Source organism: Theropithecus gelada, chromosome 15 (genome assembly GCF_003255815.1).
Source record: "Theropithecus gelada isolate Dixy chromosome 15, Tgel_1.0, whole genome shotgun sequence".
NCBI classification, from domain to species: domain Eukaryota; kingdom Metazoa; phylum Chordata; class Mammalia; order Primates; family Cercopithecidae; genus Theropithecus; species Theropithecus gelada.
In genome coordinates, this window is record NC_037683.1 from 72,206 (window position 1) to 85,229 (window position 13,024).

Below are 13,024 nucleotides of genomic sequence, written 5' to 3' on the forward strand. Positions count from 1 at the left end.
AGTGCCCAGGTGCCTGGGTGAGGGCCTGGCGGTCAGGCACTTGGTCAAGAGCAGCAGAGTCAGGGGCCGTCTGGGATCCACCTGGACTGGACAGGGCTGCACAGGGAGTCTCCCTCACATAAGCCACAAAGACACGTGGCAAAAAGCTGACATCTTTCTTCCACAGGTTTGATTTTTTAAAGTTATGTGAACATTTCCTTCCCCATTTTTCTGGTTTTCTATTTTTTCTACATCAAGTATATAGAAGTGACAAGACTGAGAGGTGTTGCAATTAAAAATCAAAACCACAGTAAGAACACTTTCCAACTCAGTCCCTGTGGGGCTGACGGTGTCCAGGGAGGGACAGAGCGTGTCTGAGCGAGCGTTCACTGACACTGGCGGGCTGCACAAGCCACGACTGTTTCCCCTTCCCATCCCCTCCGTCCCGAGGTCTCGGCGCGCTTTCAGGTGGGCCCTGCTTCTCTGTGCTGCACGGCCGCGTGAAGGGTGCTCCCCACAGGACGCAGAGCTCCTCACAACGGCTCCAAGCCACCCTGGATGCTGAGTCCCAGGACACGGGATTTGGACTCCTGGGTCCTTCTCAGCTACACACAGCAGCCTGCGCTTTAGGGTCTGGTGTGTGGTACGAGACCCAGGAAGGCAGGACAGGAAGGGGACAGAGAGCCGCATCCTCTAACAGGGCTTTATTCGTCGTCTAGAGTAAAAGAGGGAAGGAGAGGGAGGGAGGGGCCGCAGGAGCCTCACCAAGGTGGGCGAGGCCTCCCCCCAGGGGCTGCTGCCCCGTGTGGATGATAAAACTCATCCACTGGAACACACGCCTGCTGCATGCAGGCGTCTGAGCAGTCACGGTGCAGCTAGCACCAGTGGTCTTGGTCAGGGTGGTGGTAGCTGTGCCGTGCTCGGCCGCCTGAGCTGAGTCCCAGGGTGCAGTGGTAACCATTGGGCACGCGGCGGAGAGGGTGAGACTGGGAGGTCAGGGAGGACACGTAGGAAGTCCTGGAGGAGCGGCCTGAGTTGGTGGCCACAGCCTCCTCGAAAGTGAGCGTGTCCTCAGGCAGGGCGTGGACAGAGGCCTCGCTGTCCAGACGCTGCCCCAGGTAAGGGTCAGAGCCGATTCGAGAACCAGGGGCCAGGGGCTGGCTGAGGGGGTCTTTCTGCAGCAGGGCGTTGTGTTCAGAAAGCCCACGGCTGAGCCGGCCCGGGGAGAAGGCAGGGAGGCTGGTCTGAGCCCCGGCGAAGTGGATGGGTGAGGAGTTGGCGGTCTTGTAGGTGATGCTGGGGCGGGGAGTCAGGGGTGTCTGGGGGAGCTGCCTCCGCCCACCACGGCCGGGGGTGCTAGCACCAGATGTTGACAGCAAGGGGCTCCCGTTCACGGAACCACTGCCCTACACAAAAATGGACCAGAACAAATCAAAGATAAAAAAACAAAAAGCCGAACCAACAGACAGAGCACATCACACGCAGGTGCCTGGGGGGATGAGAGGAGAGAGGGAGGCAATGGTGGACAAACTGGGCCGCGGTGGCCAGGGAGGCAACAGGCACCTGTGTGTGCAGGAGGGCGATGGTCACGGTCAGGCCCAGGAATGGGGTGGGGGAGAGCAGGTGATGGGAAGGGACAGGCTAGGGCCAGGGAAAAGGACAAAACAAAAGCCCAACAACCACGGTCAGGGAAGGAGAGTCAAGAAGTGACTGAGAGAGAGGTGAGGATTTGGGGGCCCAGGTCTGAAAGAGGATGAGGACACAGAACCACCATCCCAGGGTGACCCAGGCAGGAGCTTGAGGAGAACACAGCTGGGGTAGGGTGCAGACGCGGGCTCCAGGACAGGGCACAGAGGGGGTGCCCAGCCCCTGGGGTTGCTGGGAACAACAAAGGGCAGTGGGGAGGCCCTGGGGAGAGGGAGGGACCTGTGGGACAGTGGTGCTGGGCCAAGGGAGAGGCAGCTGGGCCCTGACCTTCTCACCTATTCCTCTTACCTGTGGGTGGGGACCTGGCTCCTGGCCAGCTGTTGGCGACGTGGGGTGGCTGCTAAGGGAGGGCTTGGGCTTGGGGGGCTCACGGCCCCCAAAGCGGTCGCAGGAGTAGAAGCGCTGCTTCTCCGAGGAGGAGGATGAGGGCTGCCTCCGCTCCTGGGACCGGCCCCGCTCCTGCCGGCGCTCTCGTTCCCGCCGGCAGCCTGTAGGCCCCTCTCCCGGGGGCAGCCCTGGCCCCGCAGCACTGCTTGGTGCTGGCCAGGGAAGAGAAGAAGTTAGCATGGCCAGGCCCAAGGCAGGGACCCCTGACCCCCGGGGCCAACAGGACAGAATTCAGGCGGTGCCAGGGGAGGACTAGGGTGAGGGTTAGGGCCTGGGCCTCAGCCCCACCCTGCTCCGGCTGGTTATGGGGTCATGAGGCCCAAAAAGGAAGAGGGTACCCCATGGGCTGCTTGGACCCCCTGACTCAGGCCACAGCTCCCTGAGGGGCTCCCTGGGCCCCTCCACACGCACCACCATCCGTATCGGCAGACAGGCTGGGCCCCTTCTCCAGGGACCTCTGCTTCCTGTCCCTGCGGCGGTGGCAGCGGTGGTGGTGGTGGTGTGGTGCCTGGCTAGGGGGTGGGCGGTCCGGGGTGGTGCTGCAGAGATGAGTCCCGCGGGGCCTTTGGGCCAGCGTGGAGATGGAGCGCTTCATGGGGCTGGCATCTGTGATGGGCTGTGAGCAAAGGACCGGGGTGGGCAAAGGACTGACAGTGGGCCTAGGGGAGGCACCAGGGTCAGCGGGGAGGCAGGCATGGGAAGGGGTCGTGGAGCAGGCCCACACGTCCCCCATCTTGGTCTCACAGTCAGAAGGACCCAGGCCTGAGATGGGAACTCAGGTGGGTAGGCTGGGGGCAGACAGTGCCTGAGTTCTGCCACCCCATCCCGTGTGCCCTGCCAGGAAAAGAAAGGCGGCTGGCTTGGTTGGAAGAACCCTGAGTGGGGCCCAGAGACACCTCAGCTGGCTGCAGTGGGATCACTCTGCCTGGTGTATCTGGGGTGGACTGGCCCCCAAGCTGCTTCCACGGCTGGAATCAGGACCTGTGGAAGACACCTGGGAGGGGAGGGCCCACCCCTCCCAGGTAAACTCACCCACAGCCGCCAATGCATCACATGTGTGAAGGAGGCGGCCCCAGCATAGGCTACAGGGAGGCTCAGCCTGCACCCACCCACCAGGTAGCACCCAGGAGGGCACCGTCGGATGGGAAAAGAGACAAGAGAGGAAGGACAGGTGGGAAGAGAAGAAAACCGCAAGAGGGAGGAGAGGAAAAGGGTTTGCTGGCCACAGCAGTGGGATGGGAAAGGAGCCACAGACAAGGTTCAGATCCACAACTCCACAGCCCAAGTAGGCCGAGGGACAGGGGTGGCACGGGGCTCTGGTCACTTTTGGCCAACTGAAGCAGGCTCAGGTTGCAGGTGAAGCCCTGCAGCAACTCCGAGGCCTCGGAGGTCTGGGCACAGTGTTCTCAGATTGGCCTCGGAGGGGCGACCCTCCCAGTGTCCTCATGGAAGGAGCCTCCGCCAGGAAACACAAGGGGCTGCAGCCACCCCCCCGCCAGAGCTTCCTCTTCCTTAATCCAACGTGCATGTCCCAGAAAGAGGCGAGCCCAGCAAGGAGCTGGGTAGTGGAAGTGGTCCAGGGACTGCCTGCCCATGAGCAGGGAGGGTCCTCCGCAGAGCCACATGTGGCAGAGGGGACTGAGGTGTTGGTGAGATTTTCCAGATGAGGGTGGGGGGTGTCTGGGGAATAGAAACCCGGAGAGGAGGAGGAGAACATGGCAGGGCCAGAGTGGGGGCCCCTACGCCCCATGGCCTCTGATGGGAGGCTGAGAATAGGCACAGCTGTCCCAGCAGCATCTAATGGACCTGACCCACCCTCTTGAGAAGCCTCGGGTGCTGAAGGCGTCCAGGCTGCACCTCTGTTGGCGCCCAGTCAGGGCTGCCCGAGGTCCCTGCTCCCGCCTCAGCAAAGAGCTCCACACATGGACCCCAGCCCTTTCCACCCCAGGTCTCCTCACCTGCAGGAAGCCCAGAGCCACACTCCCACTTCCCCACCCCTCATTTGCCTGGCCCAGGGCCTGGACCCTCCCAGACCACCTACCTGAGTCTCAGCCGCAAGGCGGGGCATGGAGGCTGCTCGACCCTGGCTCTCCAGCCCAGGCTGGGGCTCCCCATCAGGGCCCCTCCGGGTCATGCTCTGCATCTGAACGTCCACAGCCTGTAGATATAGCACTCGCCTAGTCCCACCACACAAGGCACCACGGACTCATCTGACCCCATCCAGACTCACCCCATGAGGCACTGCTGTCTCACCCAAATCCATCTCAGTCTCACCTAACCCCCACTGCTGTTCAAACGTCCCCCATCCTAGTCTCACACACCCCCCATTCCCTGTTCATATATCCCCTACCCCAGTCTCACACGTCCTCCACCCTGGTCTCACACGTCCCCCATCCCAGTCTCAAACATCCCCCATCCCTGTCCACACATCCCCCAACCCAGTCTCACTAGCCCCCCGGAGTGCTCACCAGTGCTCCTGACTGCCCCACAGGGATCTCTGTGGAGTGGCCACGCTCCAGGGGTGGCCTGGCCTCGTGGGGCCCATCCTGGGTCCTTTGAGTGCCCCAGGAGACAGACTCCTTGATGCCACTCTCTTGGTTTTGTCTATGGCAGAGAAGACAAAGAGATTCCTGTAGGGTCAGAGGCTGCAGATGCCTCACCAATAGCCTGGTGCTTCAACCTGCCAGATGTCTCCACCACACGCAGCAGAGGTCGGGGGGCTTGGCCACCCTGTTCTGGGCTGAACTGAGCCCTCCCTTGAACACAAGAGTACCAACATGGCCTGTGCACGCTGGACCCAAGCAAAGCCTCATCAAAGGACATGGATCTAAAACAAAGTCAGAGCAGGAAGGAATTCAGAGTGGCAGAGAGGATGCAGAGCACCAGCTTACAGCCCCACAGTGCTCAAATCTGAGGGGGGGCCTGGGCCCGTCACCCCCTCCTCCGGACAAGGAGCTGATCTGTGAAGTGTGAGCAGGGGTTGTCCTTGCCGCACAGGACTAACCTGGGAAGGAGTGGGGCCACATGTGTACAGCCTGCGTTAGGACAGTAGCTGAAGAAGTCCTGCCTATGCCAGCAGACAGCGAGAGAAACTGTCATGGAGAGGACAGGCTGGGACAGGTGAGGGCAAAGCTGTCATGGAGGGGACGGGCTGGGATGGGGGGTAGGGGGCCTCGCCCAGGACTCTTTGGGCTTCGTCCTCCAGGGGCTTCCTCCCTCAGGAGTCCCTTGCTGGTGGCTCCTCCTTACTTCTCTGACCCCCCACCAAAAGCCACGACGAGCCTTTCCATCCCTCGGCTCTCTGCTGGGGTGCAGCCTTCTTGCAGAGGCCACCCCACACATGCTGTCCATACACCTGCCCCAATAGCCCCACCCGGAGATGCTCCCGCACTGGTATTTCTCATCACGTGTCTCCCAACTGGCATGGAATGTGTTTGGGTGAGTGCTCATTCCCACGTTCAGTGAAGCACTGACTACATTCTTAGTCATGCAGGTTGAGTGGCACTGATAACTCTGAACTCAGACTGGAGCCTGATGTTCTAAATGGACCACACACACTGCTGCACGGACCAGGCACTGCAGCCCCTGCTGGCACTGGGCACAGAGCAGCCGCAGTGGCAGGCTGGTGCTGAGAGGAGGGGTGGTCAGGAGAACCGGAGCTGGCTCCTAATGCACTGCTAATCCTGAAAAAACACCAAGTCCAAGGCCAGGGGTGTGCTCAACCCGCTCACTAAATAGCTCAATAAATACCCTCGCCAGATCCAGTCTGAGTGGGTGTTCTCTAACTTGCAGTTGTAATTGATTTAGGTAGAAACTATCATCACAGAAATAACAGAAGCTCAAATTTCCTGCTGAAAGCCTGGCTTAGATAAACCCCAGACACCTCACTATCTCCTCCCACCGATACATACAGTCAGAATCAGGACTTTAAATGCAAGGAAGGTTTCCACCAGCATGCCGAAAGCAGAGTGTGGGAACGGGGGACTGCCAGGGGCTCGGGAGTCAGCCCCCAGGATCTGGGTCCTGAGATTTGGGAGCACACTTTTCTGGGCCACAGTGGGAAAAAGTGATGGTTCTTTTAAGTCACCTGCTTCTGAGTGATTTGTCACCAAGAAATATTGTGGCAAGAGTTAAGTAATACAAAACAACCTTACCAATTTGTTTACAAAACATAACAGCTTCAGAAATCAGTACCAAAGTGGAGATCTAAGATGAAAAGTGCCTTTCAGGGTTAGAAAGATCAGAGCAGTAGGAGGCCACTGACAGAAAGGGGTAGCAGATGGAGGTGGAATCTCAGCAACTGCTGGCACAGAGGGCCGATGAGGAGCAGGGGCAGGGGCCTCTTCTCTGAAAGGGAAGCAGGTACGTGTGTTGGGAATGGGACGTGGTGGTCTAAGTGCTGTTAGGAAGGTGGGTTCAACAAGGCACCTAATGTCACAGGAAACAATTCTAAAGTCTGCCACAGAACCCAGCAAAGGAAGAGCCCTTGACTGCTCTCAGGCAGCAAGTACAACGAGCACCTGTAGCAGAGCCAGCCCCTGAGAACTGAGATGTGACCTGGGGGATCTCTGTCCTTGGAGGGTTGCTAAGGGCCCAAGTGCAGGGTCGGGTGGCAGACATGTCCCTCGGATGCCTCTAAGCTGGTTAACCCAGAGGCCAGTGGACGTGAGGGCCAGGGAGGTCGAGGAAATGGGACGTCTGCTTCCCTCTTTACTGGATTTGGGCCTCCTCCTGTTCAGCTGTGTCCTGCATCTGGATACTCACATGGCCCCGCCATTGCTGAGGGAGGTGGAACTCTTCTGTCGAAGGAAAACCCGGGCTCCTCGGAGCACAGCTGGCTGCGTCTGCTCCAGGGTGGCCTTCAGGGGGTGGAACAGGGACACAGGACCCATCTGCAAAGGAGGCAAAGGGAAGGGAAAGAGCTCCAATAGGCCTGCAATGTGGCCTCCGCGACCTGCTCCAACCACATGGCACAGGGCAAAAGCTAGGTCATGTTCAAGCCCAGCCTAAGGGCTCTTTCCCCTTAGCAAGGGGCCGCTTGCTTTCCCTAATATGTCCCTAAATATGAGCATGTGACCAAAACAGTGAAGCAAGCCAAGGGACCCTTACATCATCTCCTCAAAACCTCACCTGTCAGTGACTTCAGGAAAGCCATGTCACCTCTCAAAACCTCAGTTTCCCTGTCTACACAACTAGATTAGACCAGATTACAGGTGGCAACAATATTCCATCTAATCATCACCTTGAATTGGCTGGTGGGTGTTAGGGTTAGGGTTAGGGTCAGGGTAGGGCTGAGCAGAATTCTGAGATTTCAGGGCTTGGGAAGACTGCTGGATGGATTAGTGATGTCTACCCCAGGTACAAGCATAGAAGGTGTGGCCTGAGCACCACATATTCTCCATCCGAGGGTTGGGTCAATGTGCCCAGAAGCCCTGGACACCTGGACAATTTTCCAGCAGACAGACTACATATGGTCACCGAAGACACGGCTGTGTGGGAAGGATGACATCGGGAAGATGGGTTCCAAACCATCTCAATCAAAGGCAAGAGCAGAACAGACAGTGATCCTGAACCTATCTATCTGAATTTCTTTGCTCTCTGTCTGAAGGGAAAACAGTTCTCCTTCCACCTCTAAACAATCCTCCTCAAATGGTCTTCACACCTTCTTCTCTTCCACCCCGTAACCACGGTAACACTACCCAGCCCAGCCCTCATCTTCTGGCCCTGAGCGCTGGCTTTCTACGTCAGGAGCTGCCCAGTACTGCCAGCTCACGGAAAGCTTAAAGGCTGTGTGTAGTTTCTGACTTTGGGGGCTAGAGAGGTAGCTTCAAGAATCTCATCTTCCTTCTCCTGAGGCACTTTTTCCAAGAATGGTGTGCGTCTCCCAGGTTGTCAAACCCCCGAAGGATGCCCAGAACCTCGGAGGCATCACAGTTACTTCCTGGAAAACTGCGGGCTGCCAGGTACCTGGGAGAGGCCTCCGGGAGCCTGGTGCATCTGGTCTCTGGTGGTTTTGTTCTGCTTGTAGAAGTCGAATATCATCAGAGCTGCGTAAACCTTCCCCACTGTCATCTCATCCGCTGGAAGAGAATACAGTTGAGATTCAAAGAACCGGGCAGAGGACCCATGGAAACGGGGGGCGCAAGTAAGGTGAAGAAACGGTCTCCCTTCCCTCGTCCCCCACAAGGACTCCTGGAAATGCAGTGGGACAGAGGACTCTCAGGCAGAACACGGGACTTGGCCTACCTGATGCTGGAGGGGCTCCTCCAGATGCTGACCTGGCCCTCCGCTACCCTGACTCCTCCTGAGGCCTCTCATAGCCGGGCTGAGGCCATCCCCACCCGCTTAATGCGGGGCCCTTCCTGTGTCTCCTCCCCAGAAAGCAAGATGGAGTTGGACACCTCCCCACGCTCCCTCACGTCTCCCACACGATGGAGTTGGACACCTCCCGGGGCTCCCTCACACCTCCAACAAGATGGAGTTGGGCGCCTCCCCGCGCTCCCTCACGTCTCCCACAAGATGGAGTTGGGCGCCTCCCTGCGCTCCCTCACGTCTCCCACAAGATGGAGCTGGGCGCCTCCCCGCGCTCCCTCACGTCACCCACAAGATGGAGTTGGGCGCCTCCCCGCGCTCCCTCACGTCTCCCACAAGATGGAGCTGGGCGCCTCCCCGCGCTCCCTCACGTCTCCCACAAGATGGAGGTGGGCACCCCCGCGCTCCCTCACGTCTTCAAGATGGAGTTGGGCGCCTCCCCACGCTCCCTCACGTCTCCCACAAGATGGAGCTGGGCGCCTCCCCGCGCTCCCTCACGTCTCCCACAAGATGGAGTTGGGCACCTCCCGTGCTCCCTCACGTCTCCAAGATGGAGGTGGGCATCTCACCGCACTCCCTCACATCTCTGTGGGATCCCCTCCTGCCTCTCCTCCGGATTTTAAAAAATACATTCCACACACCGGGAGCTCAACACAACAAACCCACGCTCATCTCCGCGGCTCCTCTGCCACCCAGGGCTCGCTTGGTTGGAGCTGAGCGCAGACTCACGAGGAGGTGAGCCCGCCCTCCAAGGCCTCTCGAAGGCCTGCCCTTCGTCCCTCGCCCTCACCTCCACAGCCCTCCAGCCACTCTGGGTGGGACAGGAAAGGTGCGGGCTGGGGGCATTTCCCACCCTCACACTTACGCTTATGGGGTGGTACCAGCAAGTCCAGAGTCTTCTGGGGCAGATTGGCCCACACAACGGAAATCTCCTTCCTCAACTCCGCGTCACACTGATGCTGCTTTGTCCCAGCTAGACCAGGATGATGGTGGGGAAGGGGAAAAGACAGAGACGTTAGGAGCAGCCCTGCAGCCGCCAACGGGACAGAGCTGGTGCAGGTGGGGAGATGAATGGTGTAGGGGGAGACGGGGTACAGATGGTGCTAGAAGGAGGGTGCAGTGGGAACAAACGCTGATGCAGAAGCTGCTCACAGCTCTCCCTGCCGCGAGTCTGCCCAGAGGAGGAGGCAGGTGAGCAGGGCATCCACCTCATGTGCACACGTGTGTCTGATGTGTGTGCGCGCGCTGTGCGCATGTGCATATGTGTGCATGGGATGGGCAATGGGGATTTAGGAAGAAGATGGCAGCACTCCAGCCATTCATCTATTCATTCAACAATATTTACTCAACACCTACTAAACGTCAGGTACTGTTCCAAGTGATGGGGCCAAAAAACTTCCCTTCTGGAGTTGACACCGCTTTAGTCTACCAATAAAGCAGCAATTAAAAAAAAAAAAATGAAGTGTACCGCAGAGTGAAAAGTGCCAAGGCAAGAAGAGCAGAGTAGGGAAGGGGACAGGAAATATCAGCAGGGCTTCAGCTGTGGACAGGACAGCCATCAAAGTCTCCCGAAGAGGAAGCCTGTGTGCCCTGAAGGTAAAAGGAGCCCCCGAGTACACTGGCCCTGCTGTGTCACCCAAAGGGCCAGGGAGGCCTCGGGGCAGGGTGGATGGAGGGGGTGGGCAGGAGGGTTAGGGAAGGCAGTGGAGGGGTTTGAGCAGAGGAATAAAATAATTGGATTCACCTTTCTTAAACATCAGGTTTATTAAGGTACAATTCACATGCAGTGAGAGTCACCCTTTTTCATTTTCTATGAACTTTGGTAAATTCATACACCCATGCACCTAGTACCACCATCAAGGTATGCAACAGCTGCATCACTCCCAAATTCCTCTGTGACCCCTTGAGTCAACCCCTAGTCCTACTGGCAGCCCCTGCCACCACTGATGTGTTTTGGGTCCCTATAGTTTTACTCCAGAATGTCACACCAATGGCATCATACAGCACGCTGGCCTTTGAATCTGGCTTCTTTCACCCAGTGTGGTGCATGTGAGAGTCATACAAGTTGCCACACACAACGGTAGCATGTTTCCTTTTACTCCTTAGTATTAATTGTACGAATGTACCATTTGTTTATCCATTGCCAACTGATGGACATATAAGTTGTTTATAGTTTTGGGCAATTGTGAATCAAGCTGTAAACTTTTGCATGTAGATTCTGTGTGGATGTATGTTTTCATTTCTCACATGGAATGGCTGGACCATAGAAGCAACTGCAAACTGTCTAAGGGCCTGCACCATTTTCTTTTCCCACCGGGAACACGTAGAATTGCAGTCGCTCTGCCCTCTCAGCACTAAGCATTGTCATTCTGAAAAGTATTTTGGCAACTATAGTGGCGTGGAGTGTAATCTCATGTTTGTTTGTTTGTTTGTTTTAATTTCTCTAATGATTAATGATATCAGGCATTTTTGCATGTGTTTGCCTGCCTTCCATATATCTTCTTTGATGACATTTCTATTCAAATCTTTTGTCTGTTTTGGTTGGCTTATTTTCTTAGGGAGTTGTGACAGTTCGTCATATATTATGAATAGTAATCCTATAGCAGATATGTGTTTAATAAATATGTTCTCTAAGTTTTAGGCTTTTCATTCTGGTTTTTCGTTTTGTTTTGAGACAGGGTCTCAATCTGTTGCCCAGGCTGGAGTGTAGTAGTATGATCACAGCTCACTGGAACCTTGAACACCTGGGCTCAGGCAATCCTTCTGCCGCAGCCTCTGAGTAGCTGGGACCACAGGCATGCGCCACCATGTCCAGCTAATTTTTTAAAATTATTTTTTGTAGGCCGGGTGCGGTGGCTCAAGCCTGTAATCCCAGCACTTTGGGAGGCGGAGACGGGCAGATCATGAGGTCAGGAGATCGAGACCATCCTGGCTAACCCGGTGAAACCCCGTCTCTACTAAAAAATACAAAAAACTAGCCGGGCAAGGTGGCAGGCGCCTGTAGTCCCAGCTACTCACAAGGCTGAGGCAGGAGAAAGGCGTAAACCCGGGAGGCGTAGCGTGCAGTGAGCTGAGATTCGGCCACTGCACTCCAGCCTGGGCGACAGAGCGAGACTTCGTCTCCAAAAAAAATAAATAAATAAATAAAAATTATTTTTTGTAGAGACAGAGCCTCACTTTGTTGTCCAATCTGGTCTTAAACTCCTGGATTCCAGCAATCTTCCCCCCTTTTCTCTCAAAGTTAATCAAAGCTGGGATTACAGGTACAAGCCACTGCACTTGGCCTCATTTTAAAAAATATCTTTCGTGGCGGGGCGCAGTGGCTCATGCCTATAATTCCAGCACTATGGGAAGTCGAGGCGAGTGGATCACTTGAGGTCAGGAGTTCGAGATCAGCCTGGCCAACATGGTAAAACTCCATCTCTACTAAAAATACAAAAATTAGCTGGGTGTGTTGGTGTGTGCCTGTAATCCTAGCTACTTGGGATGCTGAGGCAGGGGAATCGTTTGAACCCCGGAGGCAGAGGCTGCAGTGAGCTGAGATTGTGCTACTGCACTGCAGCCTGGGCAACAGAGCAAGACTCTGTCTGAAATATAAATATATATTTCATATAGCGAAAGTTTTGCTGTAGTTCAGTTTATCGATTTTTTCCATTTGAGACAGAGTGTCGGTCTGTCTCCAAGGCTCGAGGGCAGTGGCACAATCTCAGCTCATTGCAACCTCCAGCTGCCAGGTTCAAGCAATTCTCCTGTCTCAGCCTCCCAGGGACTACAAGTGCACAGCACAGCACCAGGCCCAGCCTTTTTTTTTTTTTTTTTTTTTTTTGTATTTTTAGTAGAGACAGGTTTCACCATATTAGCCAGGCTGGTCTTGAACTTATGACCTCAGTTGATCCACCTGCTTTGGCTTCCCAAAGTGCTGGGATTATGGGCGTGAGCCAACACCTGGCCTTGTGTTTTCTACACAGGTTTCATAATTTTAGATTTTACATTTCTGTTTACAATCCATTTCAAGTTATTTTTTGTATGGGGTAAAAGGTATGTGCTATGGATTAAGCTGTCCCCGACTCCAGTCCACATGTAGAAGCCCTAACCCCCAGATACGACTGTATTTGGTGACAGGGCCTGTAAGGAGGTGATCAGTTCTAGGAGATCCTAAGTGTGGGGCCCTGATCCACAGAATCAGTGGTCTCATAGGAGACACCTGAAAATCCACTTGCTCTTTTGCTCTCCATGCACACACACAGGAAAGTCTGTGTGAGGACACAGCAGAACGATGGCTGTTTACTAGCTAAGAGAAGAGGCCTAAGAGTGACACCCACCTCACAAGCACAAGCTCTTGGACTTCTGGCTTCCAAAACTGTCAGAAATACATTTCTTTTGTCTAAGCTGCGGCATTTTGTTGTGGCAGCCCGAGCAACTAAAACGGCATGTCAAGAAAGCTTCTCTTTTTGCATTGGATTGTCTAAATTTCTCCAGCATTGTTTGTAGAAAAGATGATCTTTTCTCCATTAATTGCCTTTCCAAGTTTGTTAAAAATCAATTGACTGTATAAGTGAGTCTATGATACATGATGGATGAAGCTTTCCTTAATTCCCAGTTCATGGAGAAATTTAAAAACATGAATGGATACTGAATT

The 13,024-nt window shown here is 55.4% G+C and overlaps 1 protein-coding gene across 1 annotated transcript in view; it reads right to left on the minus strand.

Annotated features, from left to right (window-relative positions):
- Positions 1–674: 674 nt before the first annotated feature.
- The window catches only part of CACNA1B (calcium voltage-gated channel subunit alpha1 B), a 250,674-nt gene continuing 238,324 nt past the window's right edge, over positions 675–13,024 (minus strand). Inside the window, 8 exon segments of the mRNA XM_025359441.1 lie at positions 675–1,385; positions 1,975–2,225; positions 2,485–2,689; positions 4,115–4,231; positions 4,542–4,677; positions 6,838–6,965; positions 8,041–8,153; positions 9,251–9,358. Of these exon segments, the coding sequence (XP_025215226.1) occupies positions 855–1,385; positions 1,975–2,225; positions 2,485–2,689; positions 4,115–4,231; positions 4,542–4,677; positions 6,838–6,965; positions 8,041–8,153; positions 9,251–9,358 (1,589 nt within the window). The 3' untranslated portion in view covers positions 675–854.